The sequence below is a fragment of the Lepidochelys kempii genome, chromosome 2 (genome assembly GCF_965140265.1).
Source record: "Lepidochelys kempii isolate rLepKem1 chromosome 2, rLepKem1.hap2, whole genome shotgun sequence".
In the NCBI taxonomy this organism is placed as follows: Eukaryota; Metazoa; Chordata; order Testudines; family Cheloniidae; genus Lepidochelys; species Lepidochelys kempii.
This window is the reverse complement of record NC_133257.1, coordinates 186824293-186846228: the sequence shown is the minus strand read 5'-3', so window position 1 is coordinate 186846228 and position 21936 is coordinate 186824293. Positions and strand designations below refer to the sequence as shown.

The following is a 21936-nucleotide window of genomic DNA, read 5'->3' as shown; positions in this document are numbered from 1 at the left end:
GCTCCATGTCTTGCCCACCTGATTAAGGATGGCTGGGATGGGAGTGAGGAAGTCCTTAAAAAAAAGAGAACTTGGAAACAAGCAGGCTGGGAAAATTCAAAAACTTCACCCGGTATTGACAGGACAGTTTATTCTATACAAACATTGTAAAGTAGAAGACAACATTAAATAGGGATATGTTACAGGAAAAATCGTTATATTAAAAATTGAGCTGGGGGAACGAATCTTCCTTTTGCGCTTGTCCATCTGTTTCATCTGCAAGTGTCTTATGACATGGACCACATCTCTGTGAAGTGTACTGGACCAAGCTTGCTGTCTTTATAGTGAGCTATAAGCCACCAACCCCCTACTGTAACCTTGGAAGAAAACCACTTCATCAGTCCTTGAGTGAATGATTCCCAGCCAAAGGGATTAATAGGGTGTAGGCCTCTTCCTAGATGGACTGTGCTCTTTCTCTCAAATCGTTTAGCTCTTTATTTAGATTCTGCAGTGCTCTCCTGTCCAAAACAAAGCACGTCTTAAATCCTAGTAGTAAAGCAAGTGCAAACATGTTGTTTTGTTTAACAATATAATGCAATAGTTAGAGGCCTGAATATGCACTAATAATTTTTGCATATGTCACTACAAGAAATACTGCCTCATTCATGTTACTTTTTTAATGCTTTTACACAAGGAAATGAAAACCTCTGTTTCAAATATTTTATGTACTTGGAGTGACAGAAAATATTAACGCCAACTTGCTACAAAGTACTTTCTTTTCTTTAAAAAAGATTACTTATTATATATTATTATTGAGTTTTCCACAGTAAAGATACAAATACATTATGTAGTGTTGTCATTCCTAAAGATTTGGGCCTTAACTTCTCTGTGCCTCAGTTTCCATATTGAAGATGATAATGCTCACGCCATAAGGGTGTTGTGGGGCTTTATTCATTCACATTTATAAAGTATCTTGAGGTCCACAAATGGTAGGCTCTACAGAAGTGCAAATTATTATTTTTAACAAAGAATAACTAGTTCCTTGCTATGCAGAGATGTTTTTAATGCCCTTTTCCATAACTCCAAACTGCTTGCCTACAGAAAGACAAATAGAGAATATAAAAGAACTGGCAATGTTTGTTTCTTGCACCTTTATTGACTTGGATACTTATGTTTCAAGTGAGCGAAATGCAAAATAAACTGTCTTCCTTCAGAAGCTGCTGAAATCACTTCACAGTTTGCTTGAACGCCAACACAGCTGTAAGAAGGAACTGTGAATTTGGGAATAGGAGCAGCAGTTATTCCAGCTAGCTGTCATCCCACTTTTGGAGGTTTTTTTGTCCTTAGTAATTCACACTTCTGAAGAACTTGATATTTTTTTAATCCTGGCCACAGTGACTATTGCATTAAAAATAAACAGAGCCTCTTTCTGCTTTAAATTCCTTTCACTGACCACAGAGGATATAATGCCCTTTTCCCATCTGTACAGAAGATTGCAGCAATATCCAGGCTGAGAAACAAACTTGGGTGTGCTGTGTGCCCAATGCATAAATTCCCAGACAGAAACTTGGTTAAAATCTAGTTAAGGTTTTAAACTATTATTTTGTAGTACCATAATTTAGCATGACACTTCACAGAGAGAAGGAAAAACAGTCCCTGCCCCAAACAGTTTAAAGTTTACATCTGACAAACTAGAAAATGAACATAGTGAACAAAGAATGGGAATACAAAAAAGAGAGAGGAGAATTCAAATAAATGTGTTGAAAACAAATCTTATAAATTCTGATTTTTAAAAACTGAGAACGAGGCACAGCCGGTCAGAATTTTTTCCAGTTCATTGTTTTTCTGTTGGAAAATGTCATTAATCAAAACCATGTTCCACAGGAATGTGTAAATTTCAACAAAATTTCATTTTTGGGGGAGAAGGTGGAAATTGAAACTAAATGTTTCAACCTGATCAGAACAAAGTGTTCAGATTTTTCATTTCAAAACAACATTTTGTTTAGAAAGTTATTTTATTTTTTATTTTGTATTTAAAATTTTAAATAAGTCAAAATCAAAATGTTTTGATTGTCCCAAAATTATGTTTTTATTTATTTATTGGAAATTTCATTTTATGGGAAATTTCAACTTTTTCATTCTGATTCGGAATATTTTTTTCTCAAAATAAGTTGGAATTTCACACCTAACAGAAATTCCAATATTGGACCAGCTCTAGCAGGTAGGTAAAAAGAAGAGTAGGTCGTGCAGGAACAAAGGTCAGTGGTGGAAAACAAGGCAAGAGAGGTGGGGAGGAGGAGCAGCATATGAGAATCCTTGATGCGTCCGTCCAAATTTAATGGATATTTTAATGCATCCTTAAAGAACATTCTGCTGCATTTTTAATCTGAGTTTCCTAAGGGTGTGTCTGCACTGCTGCTGGGAGGATGCTTTCCAGTGCACGTAGAGACAGACAGACTAGCTCCACTCAAGGTAGTGCACTAAAAATAGCAGTCCATCAGCAGCTTGGAGTAGACATCTGAGTAGAAACCCACCTGGACCCCTTGAGTACCCACTCAGGCAGCTAGTCCAAACCGCCACCCATGCTACACTGCCTTCACTGCTATTTTTAGTATGCTAGTGTGAGCAGAGCTAGTGCCTGACTGTCAGCCTGTGTTGGGAAGCACCCTCTCAGCAGCTGTGTAGACGTATCCCAGGTGTGTTTAACTACAGAAAACTATTTATGAAAACTTGCTGTGAACTGTAATATTTTCTTCTGATAAGGTCTATATTTTGCTGTAATTATAGACCAAGTGTAAAAACAACATATGTTAAATGAAAAACAAGACGGCACAGTATTCTAATCAATGATTTAGCGCGGAGGGGTTTGTAACCTTTCTGAACCCAAGTGGTCTGGTTGGCAGAGCTTCTAATTCCACTAGGCTTTTGAAATTTGTTACCTCTGCTAAGATCTGAGGTATTTTTCTAAAGTCCAAAGATTGATATAACTGTAAAATTAACTACCCATCTTTCCAAAAACTATTAAGCACATGCCTAACTTTAGTCATGCAAGTAGTTCTGTTGAAGTCAGTGGAATTACTCATATTTAAAATTAAGTTTATGCTTAAGTATTTTGCTCAATCAGGACCTTAATGAGTAAACTAATCTGGATCTGTCAGTGGACTACTCAGGGTCCTGAGTTTGTAAAATCTGGCACATAACTATGGAGTCATTACTACAGCCATGTGCTCTACACTTAAATAGGCTATCTCATTACTTTTGAAGGCTCTTTGCACTATCTTAAGCAAATGAAAGGTACTATATAAAATCAGTCTGTTCTTGACAATTTCTGCTACAATCTAATTCTAGGATAAGATGTAAAGCCTTTTCCATCCATTCCACTGTAAGTAATTAACATGTGTCCTGCTATCTTTTAATCTCTCTTAGGGTGAAGTTGTGGAATTCCTTGATGAACTCCTTGAAGTGGATGAAAACAGTGAATCCTGATGAACAAAAACAAGGCATAGTTTTTAAAAAATAAAGACCCACTGTTGTGCCTTCATATAATCATTTGTAGCTCAGGTTAGAGATACCTCAAATCTGTATCTTTAACCTCAGTCAAATGTCATGAGTCTTTCCTGTGAGATCACTGCTACACTGCACTGATCTTTTCATGAGTGTGGTTTTTCATTGTATGCTCTCAAAGTTGAGCCATATGTGGTATAATCTTGTGTTTGATTTCTTTAAAATGGTACTTTAAAAAAAGAGAGCTATTCAGATGCTCTCACCTGTCACTGAGCCTCCTTCAGTCTGCTCAGCTAAATTGTAACAGCTTGGCTAAATTCTGAAGAGGTTTTGCCAGAATATGGACCAAGCAATTGAATAGGGCATACCAACTCTCCAGATTTTTCTGAGGCATGTAATGGTATTTTGTATATGGCTTTCCCCATGATGAGTAACAAACTTACACTAAATTTCAGTGAATCAGAAGATGCTAATGCATCAAACAGACTACTCCATAATTTAGATTGTAAACTTTTTGGGCAAAGACTCTCCTTTTGTTCTGTTTGTACAATCCCTAGTAGAGTGGGGTCTTGGATCATACCTAGCGTTCCCAGGCAATATGATAATAATAAAAAAATAACTGAAATGTGCTTTGTTTAACTGACTTAGCTAGTTAGAGAGACAAGGTGGGTGAGGTAGTATTTTTTTTATTTTAATAAAATATATTACCTCACCCACCTTGTCTGTAATATCCTGGGACTGACTGGGCTACAACTACACTGACTTAACTAATGGCCTTTTAAAAACTGTTCTGAGAAGTTCCTTCTGTCAGCAGTTTTGATCTGTCTTGAAAATTGCACTAGGTTCGATGGTATGAAGCAGGAGATCAGTCAGAATTAATGCAATAAGTAGTTAAATTTCTCTTTCTCAATTTTTGCTCCTTTAGGGCCCAATCCTGCATACCTCTGCTCTCACAAGTAGTCCTTGTCCATGTGAGTAGTTTCACTGAATTAAAATGGTTCTTCTTGTGTGAGTAAGAGCTAATCAGGTAAAAAAATATGGTTTTTGTATTCTCTCATCTAGATAAGGGTTTTCATGCTCTGTAGTTTGATTGGCAATGTGCATATTTTCATACCCAAAAGGAAGTAGAGATAAAGGTATCTGTTTGAAGAACCATTTATCTTTATTAAGAGCAAACTTGAGATGTAATCATAATCTCTGTACCCATTGTTGATGGTAGATGGGATGTGATCATGAAGAATACATCTATACCAACTTTTGACCATAGGTGTGACGACTATTTGGGAAACTGAACTCCTATCTTTTTCACTAGTGTATTTTCCTTGTTATGTATATGATCCTGCCCTATAAATAAATATTTTGAAGACCATGAAAAATATTGTATTTAAAGATAATAGGTGAAATCCTGGCCCCATTGAAGTCAATGGCAAAAGTCCTATTGACTTCAGTGAAGCCAGGATATCAGGTCTTTCTTTAAGGGCTAGAACCTGCAAGTGCTTGAGATCTACTCACTTCAATGGGAGGCATGGGCATTCAGCCCCTTTTATGGCTGAGCCCTAACTCAGCTATGGAGTTCCAGTATGTGCTAGTAAATTTGGAGAAGCATGGTCAGTAAAAATAACTTGAACCCTGCTATTTAGCTGAACAGTCATTACTGCACATTTACCAGCTATACGCTAGCTCCAAGCTGTATCAGGAATAAAAAAGGAAATCCACAGTTGAGGAATCATTTTAGATTGTCCGGCAATCCCTAGTCATAAAAAAAACAAAAACAAAAAAACCAAACCCTTAAAATATAACCAAAGATGTATAGGGTCAGATTCTGTCTGCTGTTTCTCTTGCTTTTCTAGAAGCACATTTAGTTTGCTGCAATCTGGGGAGTGAATCCTCATACTAATCTGCTGCAGGTTAATTGTTGTTTGGACCCTGCTGACCTGTATTAACAGTTAGTTAATGCACTTTGATATAGTCTCATTTCAAAGAGGACTCAATCAAAGTTTTTCAGCAGGGTCCACATGAACAGTTAGTTCACAGCAGGCTGGTGAAGTAGATTCATACCCCAGTTTGTTGCTGAATGTTCTTTTAAGCAATCCCTTATTCCCAATTTAATCCACTGAAGTCAATGGACCAAGTTCTCTTTTGTGTTACACAGTTGTATATCCAGCGTAATAGCCCCATTAATTTCAGTGCAGCTACCCTTGTAAAGAGAGCAGAATTTGGCCCACTCTTTGCCTGGGTGCTTTAGCATATGTGGAATGTTTCAGATTTCCATACACTTCTTCTTGTGCTTCACAATGTTAGGGTTTATTTATTGTATGTTTATGCATGAATTTAACTCTGCTTTTAAAATATGTAGCAGCTTATTATAAGCTAGTTTTCATTCCACACTAAAATATACCCCTCATGGTATATGAGTGCCTGTACCCTACTGGGATATTTTATCTCCTAGAAAATTTATGTATGCTTAGTACAAGATCTTGAGGAGAGGCTGCTACTCTGGAGTTATCTCGTATCCTCTGACTCTCAAAGATGTATGGAAGGAGAGTTTCCAATCTCTCCTATTAGAAACTTGACATCCAAGGTTAAAGTCATCTGCCCAAATACCTTCTCCTCAGTGAGATTCTCAGCCTCTCCTTCAGAAATCACATGTGAGTCATATGGGGCTGTTCTGGGATAGATACTTCCATGCATGTTGTCTTGTTCTTGTTAATTATGTTTTCAGTTCTTCTCTCCCTCTTGTTGTTGTCTTTTCGTAAACCTACATTGTGAGGTCAGTGGAGCATGAACTGTCTTCCTGTTACTTGTTTGTATGATGCCTGGCACAGTGAGCCTTAATCTTTGAGTGGAGCCTCTAGGTGCTATTGTAATACAAAAATAAATAAATAATAAAGTGCCTTAAAGACCTCTTCAGGAATGGATGCCCACAATTTGACTTATTGGGACTGATTTTTCCAATTTTATTTGCATCTAAGTGATCATTTTGGTCTTTTTCCCTTTAGCTTTCCCCACAATTTATTTGTTTATGATGTACATCTTTAGTTCTATCTATGAGTAGGGCTACGATTATGTCACGGAATCCGTGACTTCCAGAGACCTCTGTGGCATTTTCTGCCCCGGGGCTAGACTGCTGTCGGCAGGCAACAGCTCTCTCTCTCAGAGGCCCCCAGCAGTTCCCACTTGCTGCGGGAGGCTGGGCTTGCCGCAGCTGCCCAGCCACAGCAGGAGGCAGGAGCTCCCATGCAGCTGCCCACTCATGGCGGGCAGCAGGGAACCCTGCAGCAGTCCAGCCACAGTGGGGGACTCCTCCACAGCAGCCCAGCCGCGCAGGTGGGGATTAGACCCTCCTCCCTCCCCATTTTGTCCTTAATACTTTTAGTAAAAATCACAGGTCACGGGCAATAAACAACAATTCATGGAAGCTTGTGACCTGTCCCTGATTTTTACTAAAAATATCCATGACAAAATCTGAGCCTTATCTATGAGTGTTGTTCTATACTGTAAACTAGGTATGTAAAAATGCATGTACCCTTCTAAAATGGCAATGATCTGTTTTCATTTCGTTCATGTGCATTTTTATGACTTTAGTAATTTCCACTACATATGGTCTCAAGCCAGTTCAATTTTAACAAGTACAGGGAGTTCTCAAGCTCCAGCTCTTTTCTAATGAGAAATAGCTGCTCTTCCAGTCCTTTAGTACTTAATGCAGCTTTTTTCAGCATTCTCATGTTCTTTCAAGTGATTTTTCCTCTGCTTCTATTGGTAAATGCCAACACTGTGTTACTGCAATAAATCTGTGCATTTCTTCTTGGGGTCAGGAGGTGGGCAGGGCAGTGCCCCCTCCCTCCACTCCTGCTCTCAACAACAACAACAAAAAATTCCTGCAAGTGCCTTTGTCCTAGCAGCTTCTGCCTAGTTGGTGAGATTTTGGTGTTTTATCTTCATTTTCTTTTAATATTTATTCAAGGCTTATTTTATGCTCCATTCCTTCTCTTGGACTGCATCTCATTCAAGCTACTGTGTACATGTGGGAGTTTTGACAGAAGTGTGTTCCATATCACTTTAACATGTGGCATTGGTGCATATAGCCATCTTGCACCTCATCTTACCACCCATATGTGGGCATAACTCAACTGACCTCTGTGGTGGTCTTGCCTGTGACAGAACTGTAGTATCAAGCCTTTTATAATTGCTTGCTTTTTCTAATAAGCCAGCAAGATATTTGGATGATTGCTCTTAGTCTCTCTGAGCCGCCTCCTGCTGCCCACAAGCAGTTATGTAATAGCCTGTTGCGGATTACACAAATAATAATGTAGTCAGCATTTACTGGTGAACGCTGAATGAAACTGATCCCAGAGGGTATGGTTAGCACCAGGCCTTCTGCCCCACTTAAGCTCTATGTTAAGATCTTATGTTGGACAGAGGGCTTTGCACAGGCCTTTTGCAGGATAGTGAGTTTCCTGGAAGTTTTAGCTCAAATTGGGTCACAGACTTTGGCTTTCACAGTCTAGTTCCCAATGGGTATTTGTCCACATGTCTAAACTATCAGACAGTTGGGTATAGTGACAATCTCTATTAATCTGTAGACTGTGAATCAGGACTGGACTATTAGCAGTATTGCAAGTTGGGAGTGAGTTTATTTGGCAGAGCTGTAATGAGTATTCTAGCATGGACTCTTTCTAGCTACTACAGTGCCTCACTTGCTTCTAAGTAACTTACTTTCATAAGCTTCAACATTCATTCAAATAAAATAGATAATGGTGGTGGTGGTTTCTTGTATTGTTCAAACATTAGAGTAGTTATGTTCTGAAAAGCTACTATACAATGGCATAATGGATTTCATATTTACTGTGTCTCAATGATTTCTGTATTAAATATGTTCAGTTTAGAAGGAAAAAACCTTTTTCTAACTGTCAGTTCCTGCAAATTCAACCTGGAATCTGAAAGTTAAGCTGGGTTCTTTCTCTCACACTGCCAGCAATAAAGATTCTGCCATGAAACCTTAATTAATGATTCTGTTGGGCAATTCAGAGGCAAAACAGAATCCAGTTCTCTCCCTTTCTCTCTCCCCCTGAGCTGTATTGCTTTGCAATGCTACCAAGACTAAAAAATTAATTAATAATTAAAGCAGATGTGATTCTGAATATCTCTGGGGAAATACTTCTGACTAAGAGAGTGCCATTTTTACATTCATGTTTTACAGAATAGACCCACACTCACAGATATAACTAAAGATGTGCCTCACAAACAAACTATTCCTTTATTCCGTCTAAAACCATATTAGAACATTCTGCTTTAAATGGCTTACCCCATTGCTGTAACTAACCTCCATTGCATATCCCTGCATTCAAGAAAGTTAATATTGGTGGATATTGACAGCAAAGGCGAACACAGGAAATCTGTCCCTTTAAAGGGGTTACATTAAAAAGTGATTTTTAATAACCTGCACTTCTTACAGCTCTAAATACTGAGTTACAAACAGACAAAGATGTGTTGGACTGTAAATGTACTCATGTTTATGATGGCTGCAATTGAGGGTAAACAGTTGCCTGCATATGCCAGCTACTATGGAAATATGTTTTTTAAGTTCTAATGTGGGCTGTAAACCAAAACTACTTCAGTTCAGAAAAAAATTCAATACTTAAACTGTGGAGAGAAGTAGCTGATGCCAGAGAAAACATACTCATTTAATAATGTTTGAACATAGAGCTGTGATGCAGTTTGCAGCAGGGCAGTGAGAAAAACCCACAACTAATCCTTCATTGCTGCTGTCTGAACTTTTGGTTGTCTGCCATCCTTTAAACAGCGACTTCTTTTTTCTGGTGACTCAATGCGTGAATGACCTAGTGTGGAGAGTTTAAGCTACATACAAAAAGAGATGTTAGTAAGAAATAGCCAAAAGTTTTGTAAATCAGACTACACACACCAGCAGATCGGGTTTTTGTATCTTAACTCCTCTTCAGTGCCTACAGAAAAATGTAATAAATGGAGACTTTTTTTTAAAGGAGATATTAAATTGCTTAGACTCTCCTCCCCCTCTCCTCTCTAAAAGCGTTTGGTGATATATGGAAACAAAATTCTGTTGAGTTCTTGGTTTTTAAAGCTTATAAATGCTAACCTTTGGGTAGAAGTTTCTTTGATTATTTTTGACCTCCTCCCTACCCCCTTTAATATAGCTTTTGGATTGGTCTGTTTAAATGGCATTAAGTGATTAATATGATTAATTTTTACATTTGGAAAGCCATGGAATTTTTACTTATTTTAAAATAATGGGATTATGGGAGTCAGAGCTGTAACTGCATATAACTGTTAACTACTGTTTTAAAATTGGCTTTGTTCCTATGTGTCAGTCTCTCTACCATTTATCTGCAAAAAGTGTTGGGACATTTATTTGCAGTCTGGAGCATAATCCTGTAAAATGACGAGTCATATATTTGCCTCATCAGTTTTTGTCTTAACTATTTTAACATGATCTTCCATTGATAGCACCATGTTGTTTCTTAGCATTACAAATTAGTGAATATGTAAATCCAGGTCTATACAGTTTAAAAACTGATGCAGTTTATCAATCCATCATCCCTAGCAAGAAGCCCATAAAAATCTCTCTGTAGATATGGGTACATATTGGGGGATTCCTACTACTTCATGAAGCTGTGCAATGAGGTAAATAATGTGTTGTGACATGGTCAGTAAATGTTAAGACAACTACAGAGAGAGAGTCCAGAGATCGGGGTTTTTTTATATGTTTGTTTAGGGGAGGAGAGAGCATGACCCTTTCTACTAAAGAGACTGATCCCACAAACCTTACCAGAACTAGGGTTTGCTCCTGTGAGGAACCTCATTAATTTCAGTGGAACACCTCAAAGTATTAACCTCTCTTCGTGGTGGTAAATATTTTCAGGATAGCTTGCCTCTACTGTTTGGGAGTTGTTTTTTATAGAATGGAGGACAAGAAGTAGATCTCAGAGGCTATGTCTACACTGCAAAGAAAAGTCTCAGAGTCCAGAGTCCATAGTCAGAGGCTATGTCTACACTGCAAAGAAAAGTCTCAGAGTCTTGAGTCTCAGAGCCCAGGTCAATTTACTCGTCTTCACGGAGCTTGGTCTGCGGGGTTAAAAATAGCAGGGTAGATGTTCCAACTCGGGCTGGAGCCCAGGCTCTGAGACCCTCCCCCCTCACCAGGTTTCAGAGCCCAGGCTCCAGCCCAAGTGGGAACGTCTGCACTTAACCCTGAGCCCCGATGAATTGACCCAAGCTCTGAGACTTGTTGCTGCAGGTTTTTCTTTGCAGTGTGGACATACCCTTATAGAGTCTAAAGATAAGGGAGGGCGGGAGATTGATTTATAGGCCATCTATTCAGTTTCCCTCCCAGTTTCCCTTGTGTAAATCTTCTAGTGTTTTGTCCAATCTAGTTTTAAAATGTCAAATTGTAGAGCTTCCTTTAAGGAAAACACTACAGCGATGGTCACATAAGAAGACAGACTGCTCTGCCAGCTACCAGATATCACTGTCATTGTTTTTCCTGATATTCCACCTCAATTTTCCCTGTCTTAATTTCAGCCCATTGCTGCTAGTTATACACTTTTACTATGCTAAGTAATTTCTCCCCTCACTTTTGCCTTTTCATCCTTCCAGTATTTGTATTTATTATGCTCTCCACACCCTGCCTTAGTTGATCAGCCAAGCTACACATGAGAGGAAAGTTTGATTTCCTCTTCTCCTCCCCTTCCCCTACTCCCCGCCCCCCATTATTTTGGTCAGTATCTCTCTGGTAATTAAGTACCCACAAGTGCAAACAGCATTCTAGTTCAGGATGTAAATTTCAGGAGGAAAAGCCATTTTGCTGAATAGAATTGGGCTGATGACCTGGACTTAACACTTTTTGACTAATTCTAATATCAAAATATCTGCTCCAAGAAATCCTTGATAGATAGACCAGTATTTCCTCTACAAACAAATTTGTTTAGTCAGTTATTTGAACAACACCACACACTGCCATCCTTCTCCTCCCTGCCTTTGTAGATACCTCAGAGTACTATGTTAATGTACATTTTGTTCCTTTTCATGAATAACAAGCATCTGAGAGTCTCACAAGAGCCCCATGCAGTTTGTGTTTGTAACTTTATTTGTGTATGATTTTTACATCATGTACGTTTCCTGACACTAACAGTATTGACTTTGTTACTTAGCTTGTTGAGCTGTACTTCATTCAAATAACACTATGCAAAACTGTAACACTGATTTGGTAATTTAAGATTAAAAAAAGTTTAAAAATTTATGTTTTTTGCATTTATTTTGCAGTATATTTCCACACAGATAACACAGTATGTTTTAGTTGAGTTAACAGACTCCATAAAGTTACTTAGTGCTAAATCCATTGTTTAAAAAAAGTTACCTCATAAAAATATTTTACAACTGTAATCCTAGTTTATTTTATATTCTAGAACACATTAAAATCATGCAGTATAACAGGAAACACACTATTTACACAGTTTCTGTTCTTGCTGTCTATATCCAGGCAACAATACTCAACTCCTCTTGCTCTCTATAAAGTCATATTCTTTCACAAAATGTGTAGCTATATTTTTAAAATCCTGTTTTTAATTTTTGTTACCAGTATATAGGGGTTGAGTTACCCAACATGGGGCCAAAATTACTCAGAATATACACCACTGTAACTGAAGACAGAATTTGGTCCTATATGATCTCCACTGATTAATCTTTCAATATTTCACCTTTTTCCCCCTTCATGCTTTGATCTATTTAATAACTTGAGTATTTTGGCTGAGACTGCACTGTAAGGAGTAGAAGACAAGCTCATTTCTTACCTGCAGATTATTCATAGTTACAAGTACTACTTTTGTCATTAGGACAAGTAAGAACAAACAGTAAAATTTTTTTCATTCCTAAATAAGCAAAATTATTCCAGGGATGATAGAAACCATATTCTATCTCTCTCACTCCCATATTTATTCTTAACAATTCTAAATAGGATGTTATGTTGGAAGAGCCTCCATGTTTGCAATAACTGAAACAACATTGAATCTAAAAGGCAAGAGTTTTCATTGTAACAATTAGGCAAGATCTTTCTTGCCTAGGTTTGTTTTTATATTTCAAACCAAATAAGCAGTTTTTATGAACGTATGTATCTCCCACTGTTCCACATAATCTCTTTGACCACTTTCTACTCCCCTTCAGTTCATCAGAGAATAAAAGCATAAGAATGGCCATACTGGGTCAGACCAGTGGTCCGTCTAGCCCAGCATCCTGTCTTCTGTCAGTGGCCAGTGCTGGATACTTCAGAGGGAATGAACAGAACAGGGCAATTATTGAATTGTCCAGTGCTAGCTACCGGCAGTCAGGGGTTTAGGGACACCTAAAGCACAGGGTTGCCTCCCTGACCATCTTGGCTAATAGCCACTGATGGACCTTTTCTCCATGAACTTATCTCATTCTTTGTTGAACAGTTATTCTTTTGGTCTCCACAATATCACCTAGCAATGAGTTCCATAGGTTGACTGTGCATTGTGCAAAGAAGTACTCTGCTGTCTCGTAATTTCATTGGGAGATCCCTGGTTTTCGTATTAGGTAAAGGGGGTAAATAACACTTACTTTCTCCACACCGTTCAGGATTTTATTGACCTCTAACATCTCCCACCTTACTCCTCTCTTTTCTAAGATGACTAGTCCTCGTCTTTTTAATCTCTCCTCATCTGGAAGCTGTTCCATACTCCTAATAATTTTTGTTGCCCTTCTCCATGCTTTTTCCAATTGTAATATTTTTTTTGAGATGGGATGCCCAGAACTGCACACAGTATTCTAGGTATTGGAGTACCATAGATTTATATCATGACATTATTTTTCTGTCTTATTATCTATCCCTTTCCTAATGGTACCTAATATTGTTAGGTTTTTTGACTGCTGCTGCACATTGAACAGAAGTTTTTCAGAGGACCATCCGTGATGACCCCAAGATCTTTTTTTTTTTTTACCATATTTGAATATACAAGTGTACTTCAGTCATCCCACAGAATAATGTGGCAAATATATTCTACATAACATTTTTAATTCATACGTTATAGACTGTGTATTTAAATTCAACATCTGGATCAGTTGGTCTTAAAGCACTATTACTCAGAAGAACAAATTACTTTTGATGTATTTTCCTGCCAAGGGCTTTATTCCTGTCTGACTCCTTGATGAGTAAGGGGCTACTCATAGCACCTGAAAGGAGGAGTGCACTGACTATCACAGTGCTTACTTATTTTAAAGGAAGAATGGAGTTTTCTAGTATTTGTATTATCTCAATTCCAGTGAGAAAGCATTACTTCCACAAAAAAAGATTAATATAAAAAAAGGCACTTCTTTCCTAAGGTTAAAACAACACCCACCAACCCCAAAGTATCCTAATGTCCTACATGTTTGGTTAATGTGCTTCAAGAAAATTTCACAACATTGAAGAAAAGTACCTTAGTGATCATCTCTCCAAATGCAATATCACCCATTACATTAACATACTGTACCAAATATTTTTCCTCACATGATATGCCATGTAATCATTGGTTTTGGTCTACCCTGACAAATGTGGTTAGTTCTAAAAGAAATAACAAATGCCAACATATGTGGTAGCTCAAAGAGAGACTTTTGCCCCCCATCTCTTTTGTTTCATTGAGAGTAAAGCAGAAAGGTCTGACCAGTCACGCCATTGGCTTGTAACCAGACAATGTCATAGACAAAGAATTTGCTTTTATTAATTAATATGAGCAAAATGTAAATGTTGAATGATCTCCAGTTGCGCTACCAAACACATTCTTTTTTGCTGAGATCTCCAAAAAGACCCTTGTGGTAAAAATGTACAGTTTCTTTAACACTGAAATGTCAAGATATATTAAGTTGTTATTTCGAACAGCTGAACTTCCTTATGTCCCACACAGGTTTTTTTGTTTGGGTTTTTTTTGCCCCCTGTTTCCTGCACTGATGGATTTTAGTGTCCACCATTCATGTGACTTTTTTTCTTGCTTTGTAGTGTCTGCCCAAAAACAGGTAGCAGGTTAGACTTTCTGCATTTCAATCTGTTGGTGGTGATGGGGATGTCTAGCCTGACCTTTTCCATTCAATTTATATACAGAACTCTTCTGTTGCCGTTTTTTGAAACACCACACTGCCAGTATACATGCAAACAGTAATAAACATAGAACAATCACAGTGATAGCTATCATGGGACCTTTACTTGGGCTAGGACAATCCTCTCCTACACAAGGTTCAGAAGTGGGGAGAAGTTTTTCTCCTGTGCCATAAGTGAGATTTTCTTGCTCAAGTAATTCATTAGACAATGAGTCAGAAAAGACATCCCGAGTTGGTGTAGTGGTTGCTGCTTGTGTTGGGTATGCTGTTGTTTTTTCTGCCTCTGGATATGGAATGTGGTCAATGGGACTGACTGTTGTAGAGGTTTTCAATGTAGCAGTTTTCAAGGTGGGGTAGTCATGCTGTGTAGTTGTTGTAGTAGACTCCTGAGTCACAAATCCCAAAGATGTAGTTGGGTGATACCTGATCACATCCTCAGAGCCCTTGCTAGCACTCACGTTCTCGGGAGCACTTGTTGGTGTTAGTACTAACGGTACTTCTTTGATCCCATAATCACGTATCCTTTTTGGGGCTGCCATGATCTGTGTTAAGTCCTTGTCTGGAGCTGGATTACTGTTGCCTGCTTTTCTAACTTCAACATGATTTGGTTGATCAGTTGTAAGGATAATGTCATCTTCTGTTCCCATCGATCCATCAACCTTATCCTCCTCTTCGTCATCCTCCACTGCTTCCTGAGTTACAGGGTAACCATCTAACCAGGATTCATCAGTATTGGTGACTGTATCTTTCATTGCCTTTGTATCATTGTTCACAAGAACAGGTCCAATGGGGAAATCCTTGCTGTCATAAATCATTTTGTTGCCAGGTTCATTATAGATGGTTTTCACTACAATGTGGTTGTTGCCATCAGAAAATTGTGTTTTAGTGGCATCGTTTGTGTCTTTGTCAGATTCAGGCTCATTGAAAGACTCTGCAGGGAACCAAAACAAGTGTTTTTGGCTCAGCAGTGACACAGGTGATTCAGTTGATGCCTTGCTTCCTTTCTCAGTAGAATCTATATCCTGAGTAACATCTTTGCTGCTTCCAACTCTTTCTGCCTCTGTATCTTTAGGGTGGGAAAACTCCTGCTCTTGTTCCTCCACCCCTTCCTCTTCGCCATGCTCTTCCTCATGCTCAGCCACAGGCATCGATCTGTCATCAGGAAAATTATCTTCATAGTCAATGTGTGCCTCAGTTTCATCTGAAAAAGTTTTTTAAAAAAGTTTAATTTGGTAGAAAAAACACTGGGCTCCTGGAATGAGGACTTGTTGTTATGCTTTGAATTAAGTGTTGTGCAGTGGTGTCCTTTAAAACATGGCTTACCATATTTTACATGTAGTTCTGCCTTTCCTTGAAATATAAGTGATCACCACAACTCTGATATATTATAGCAAGTTATATACAGTGTGGATAAAGTTGCTACAATTTTAACTTTAAATTTACTGACTTTCCAACACTCTTAAAAAAACACACACAATTTATTATGCCCCCAGTTAAAGTTGCATACATGTTTCCACTCTAAAGAGCCTTTTCAGTTGCTTATAATTTTATCAAGTGTTCACCTTTTGGACTGTTTTCCAACTCTGCTCCCTGAGGGCAACATTTTTAAAAATTTGAGCAAAACAGTTCAGCCATTTTCAAGCAGAGGGGAAAATGGGAGGAAAAGAGACTGTTCTGCTTTTGTTTCAAAAGTTTCAAATTTTTAAAAATAGTCCTAAATATTTACAGGAAAATATTCCCTGGGACACATGCCTTCCAGTGGTCTGGTGAAAATTAATTTTTATTTGCCCAATTTATGAAGGTTTAAATATATGTGTGTGTATAATGTCGTCTATTATGCACAATTTTTATCATTTTTTTTAATGACGTCCCAGTGTTCCACTGACACTGTGCTTGTGCATATGTGAATTGGTAGGAATTTCTCATCCATATGTGATCTGGAAATTGACTGATGTATACATGCAAAGAGGTAAAGTTAAGGTTTACAGGCATTTCCTGATCCCTGAGTGTTTTACTTTGAAGCCTTACACTGCCAACACTGATATTTCAATTAAATGTTCTCTTAGTGTTGGGATTTAATATTACCAACCATAATACCTCTTTAAAGCTTTTTTCTGGGAACTATATTCCATTGTCAGAAACTGCTTCCCAATGATTAGCACTGCCAAATTTATAAAAGTCAAACCTGATGCTGTTTTTATACCAAATATCAACAAGACAAAGGGATGGTGTTGAAATCCTGGGCCTGTTGAAGTCAATCGGAGTTTTGCCATTGACTTCTAAAGGGTCAGGATTTCACTCTGAATCTCTAATGCTAGACCACCGTATGCAACAAAAAGTATATAACTGCTGATTGTATAAAAACAGCTTGCTCCTATCAAGGTATCCTTCAAGGAAAGACTAAAACAATTTCTAGAATACATTGCTAAAAATCTACTTTTGAAGAGGTGTAGTATTTGATGTATTTGACCTGAAGAGTCAAACTAAGTCTTGACTATTGAAGTCAATGGGAGTGTGCCTCAAAAAGGACTATCAGATTAGGCCCTATAAACACAGAGGAACGATATTGCCACTGAAATACAGTCAGCTCTTTAGTGGAAGGGTAGCAGCCCTGGGGCCCTTTGCATTCTGCACAATAACAGAGTAGGGGAAATTCTGGCTAGGGATACACAGAGAAACCTTTGATCTTCTGATATGTGCCATGGGACTTTGTCCAATACAGAGCAGACAGGACCTCATCTGGAAAACACTCACTGTATGTGATATGGAGCTGTATTTATGCACCTCAGAAGAATGAAAGGCTTGCCTGCTGGGATGTAAAACTATGGTGCCAGGTATTTAAATACTGATACCTAGAATTCAGAATAATACCCTCAGCCATCACCATTTGGACTACACATCTATTTCAATAAATAGATTGTTACCAAGAGGGCTGCTGGAACAATTTTTACTGTGGGGGTGCTGAGAGCCATTGAACCAGACTAAAGCTTGTACATAATGGAAACCACTTCAATCCAGGAGGTGCTGCAGCACCCCCAGCACTCCTAGTTCCAGCACCTATGGTTACCAAAGAACAATCAAGTGCAGTATGGAGGAAATAACATCATTTTTGAGTTTGATACAGAGACACTCCCCCAGCCCTTTCATCCCCACTACTCATTGCACAACAGCCTGAAATAATCAAGGCTTACAACACTAAACAAAAGTTTCAATTAAAGACAAAAAATAGAAGACTGCATTACTATTTATATTTCTGCTGTTATTTGAGAAATAATTACAGTCCAATGAAAATTTTGCTATCTAGGCAGGATGCCTGATTTTGAGCTCACATCAGTTTTACTCAACTGAAAGTAGATGCAATTGCTCCTGGTTCGTGCTGGCATACAAGCCTGGAAACTAAACTGAAGCAGAAAAACCAGAGACTGTTTAACCTTCAGTGGAGATACTGAAGCAATGAACCTGAGCCTAGCGAGAGGCAGGAAAGAAATCAATAACAGGAAACTTTCAATGCATCAGTCTATAATGTACAAAGTCTTGTGTTTTTACTGTCTTGTTATAGGCTAACAATTTCGGGTGAGATTCTTGACTGGGGCCTCTCTCAGATTCTGAGTGACAGAATCTCCATGGGCTCCATCCCTGGACCCAAAGCATGTAAGAGAGCTGCACCCTTGTGCTGACTTACACTATGAGGGTAATGTGTAGCTTCACTCTCCCGAACCCCTTCCCCCAACACGCTCCCTGCTTCCCCTCATAACAAAGGGTTAGGATGTGTCTGGTGTAGGAAGCCGATACACCAGCAGAGAATTTTCCCCAGACAGAGAAACTTCTCCAATGGCCCTCTCTGGTCAGTTGAAAACATGGGAAAACTTCCATGCGATGCAGAGTGGATTTAGCAGACAGGAGAATTCAGCCCTTTGAAGCACAAACATTTCTGGTAGGACACAAATTCTTCTAACTATTCATAAAAATGTGCTCGTGCAATCTTTCATATCTTAACTGGTATTTGGAAGATTACCAGAATATTTAATCAACAGGTTTGTAAAATAAAATCACATATAAACTGTCAACAAAATATAAAACAGCTACAACATGCCAGCCTCGATGCCTTAATTCCCTTCTCCCACTCATGAATTTTACCACAGTGCCCTCTGGAAAGAATGCCTCACGCCAGCTTGCCAAGTCACCACCTCCTACTTATTCAAATCCCTCCTAAAAAATCTCTGTGTGATGCCTGTTACAACCTGGCCCAGTCATCCTCTGTAAGTAGACCCAACATGCTTCTAAGCCACTGTAGACTACACAATCCAACTGCAGTGAGGATGAGGGGCAGCGAGCGACAGAGGGAGGCAGGAAGATGGAGTGAGTGGGCTGGGGCCTCGGAGAAGGGGCAGGGCAAGGGTGTTTGGTTTTGTTCAGTCAGAAATTTGGCAACCCTACATGCCCCAGACCCTGGAACCAGGACCTCAGACCTTCTGAGCCCCCTAGGCCTGTCTACACAGCGTTTTGGAGCATGTGGGAATGCGCCTCCTAGCCCAGAGACTCATGCTGGGTGCTCTAAAAGTAGCTGCATTGACGGCACTTTGAAGTTGCAGGTTGGGATGGAGTTCTGAAGCCTAGCAGGGTTACCAGTTTTGGTTGGATGTATTCCTGGAAATTTCATCACATGACATAATCTTTAATTCTTGGAGACTCCAGGACAATCCTGGAGGGTTGGCAACCCTTAAGCATAGGGAAGGGTGTGGGCTTTAGAGTCTAAGCTCTACCCCAACACTAAACTTCAAAACGTTGTCTGTGCAACTACTTTTAGAGGCCCGCTTATCTGAGTCTGTCAATGCAGGTTCTCAGGTTTGCTCCCAGGGGGTCCAAAACGCTGTATAGACTTCCTCCTTTTTGCCTGCACATGCTCCCCCACCACCCCAGAGATCCACTCTGACTTCTAGTTTAATTCTTTTGGGGAAAGTGTGGTAGGAAGGCAAGGAACACAGAATTTATTAGGTTTCAGAGTAGCAGCCATGTTAGTCTGTATCCACAAAAAGAACAGGAATACTTGTGGCACCTTAGAGACTAACAAATTTATAAGGGAATTTCTTAACCTGTTCTTAAAAAGCACTAGAGATTAACAGATTTTTGCAAAATAAAAGTCCTGAGATGCAGCTCCTGCTCCACCCCGGTCTGATCTCACCCATTCTGTGAGGCAGAGCAGGTCCTGTCAGTGTTTCAGGCTAGGCAGAGTCCCTCCTGCCTTCTCTCTCTCTTTCCAGCCCAGTCTGCTGGCCCGTGGAGATAGATGGCTCTGATTCACACAGAGAGAGAAGCACTTCCACACAATCTGTCTCTTTCTGCAGTGTGCTCCACTGGCATGCTTGATCGCTTTATGTCCCCGTGTTCTTGTGATATGAAACAGGGCAAATAGGAGCACACAGTTTACCTTGTCTGCCATTATTTATTTTGGAAGCCTGTATTCCCTCTCACTCATCTCTTCTCTAAACAGTCCCAATCTCTCTTCATATGGAAATTTTTACAAGTGTCTAATCAGTCTTCACACCTGGCTCTGAAAGCCTTCTATTTCTAAAATATCCCTTTTGAGATAGGGGGACCACAGTAATCCAGGTGAGGTGAGGGTGTAACATTGATTTTATATGTTGGTGTTTAACCAACCCATCTGCCACCCTCTCCGTACTCTCTCTCTCTCTCTCTTTTTCTGTGGGTGGTGTAGCATCATTATCTGTTTTTCAGATAGGAAGTTCTTCAGGCCAGGAGCTTTATTTTGTGTATTGAACAGCTTTATTTTGTGTATTGACAGATCACTTTGTCAATGCTAAATAATAGTAATAAATGGCCTTGCTACATAAAGTGAAATTCTGTCTTTTCAGAATCTCTTTTGAAATACATTTTCTGTTCTTTAGAAGGATTTTCCTACTGAAATATCTAAGCCAAGTAATAGCATGAGCTCTTGATAAAATGTTGGTCTCCTATCAAGGACCCAGAATTTGTTCTCTTTGGGCCCAGTTGCAGCACTGTAAATTGCCAGTGTAGACAAGCCCTTAGATAATCATTGTGGTCCAGGTTGTAAAGCTGCTATAGCATATTCTCATATGCAGTGTCTGGTGTTTGTACAGTTTATAGCAAAGAAGACTATATACATAACTAATGTTAGCTTAGGGGATGCCAGAATGAAAGGATCTATTAATCTCTTTAAACATCAAAGGAAGCATTGCCCTGAAGCTTTGGCCTCATATAGTCCTGGATTGCTTCCCGTAGTAGTAGTAGTAGCCCATTCTTTCTTCTTGGTTTTAGACCTCTAGATGAGGCCTGCATTTGGTATTTAGCAAGTTAATGTTATGAGGACAGCCTTTTTAGCAGCTGTGGGCCCTATGTTGCCGGCACTGGAGCTTACTTTTTACACTCAGTTTTGCCCACTACCTAAACACTTTTTGGAGCTTTCTACCTTCCTGGTTATAGGATCATAACTGAAGAGTAGTGACCAAAGTCCACCCCTTATTTAAACAGCTGTAGCCTTTATTTACTTGCATTTAAACCAATTACCAGCTGGTTTTAAAGTGGCTGTACCTTTCCTTTTAGGCAGACTTGGCTTTAAAAATGCTCGTATTGAAAAGCATTGGTCCAAGATCCAAGTCTTTTTTTATTCAGAGTCCCAAACGCCTGCCCCCCACATTACTGCTGGGGACTCAGGGACTAATGAGAGTAAGGGACTACTTAATGTGACTAAGGATAACAGAATCTCACCCTATGGAAATCATAATAATTAATACCTTCCATTTCTATACGGTACCTTTAATCTAAATCCCAAATTGATTTCCAAACATTAATGAATTAAGTCTCTTACAATCCTTCTGAAATGGGTATAGTGATATCTGTTTGACAGGTGATCATGCTGTGGTATAGAGCTGTGAAGTGATTTGTCTAAGGCCACAAAGTGAGTGAGTGCAGAGCTGAAAACAGGAACCATGGATAACAATATTTTTTGACAGGCCTGTGAAATATTTTGCCTGTGAGATTATACCACCCTGTTCCCCCTACGCACCCCCCCCCACAAAGGAATAGACTTTTGTCCCAACATGTCCCAAAATAATAGTAATAAAAAAGTGTACTGACTTTTATTCATCATCCTATTCTGCCTTAATGTGAATTGATAACAATCTTAGTTTTTAAAAATGATTGTAGTGGGACTATGCTAGAAAGGGTGAGGTTGTAGAATCTGGCCCATAGTGCTTTGGGATGAAAGCTGTTACAGATATTTATTATGAGTGGAATTTTCAAAAACACTTAGCCCTGGTCTACACTAGAGGGGGGGATCGATCTAAGTTACGC

The 21936-nt window shown here is 39.1% G+C and overlaps 2 protein-coding genes across 5 annotated transcripts in view; one reads left to right on the top strand and one right to left on the bottom strand.

The window, feature by feature from the left end:
* CRTAP (cartilage associated protein) overlaps nt 1–21936 on the top strand; it is a 142770-nt gene that overhangs the window by 25630 nt on the left and 95204 nt on the right. For 2 of the 4 annotated variants that reach the window (XR_012157463.1, XR_012157462.1), the window contains exon 7: nt 3406–3479. Coding sequence is in view for 1 of the 4 variants with exons in the window: in XM_073333086.1 (XP_073189187.1) it covers nt 3406–3465 (60 nt within the window). In the remaining 3 variants the exon portion in view is untranslated. Of the gene's footprint in view, nt 1–3405; nt 11759–21936 lie in introns of those variants that run through there. The other 2 variants (XR_012157461.1, XM_073333086.1) reach the window with 2 other exon arrangements.
* SUSD5 (sushi domain containing 5) overlaps nt 14513–21936 on the bottom strand; it is a 71083-nt gene continuing 63659 nt past the window's right edge. Inside the window, exon 5 of the mRNA XM_073333072.1 lies at nt 14513–15805. Within this exon, the coding sequence (XP_073189173.1) occupies nt 14532–15805 (1274 nt within the window). The 3' untranslated portion in view covers nt 14513–14531. The remainder of the gene's footprint in view (nt 15806–21936) is intronic.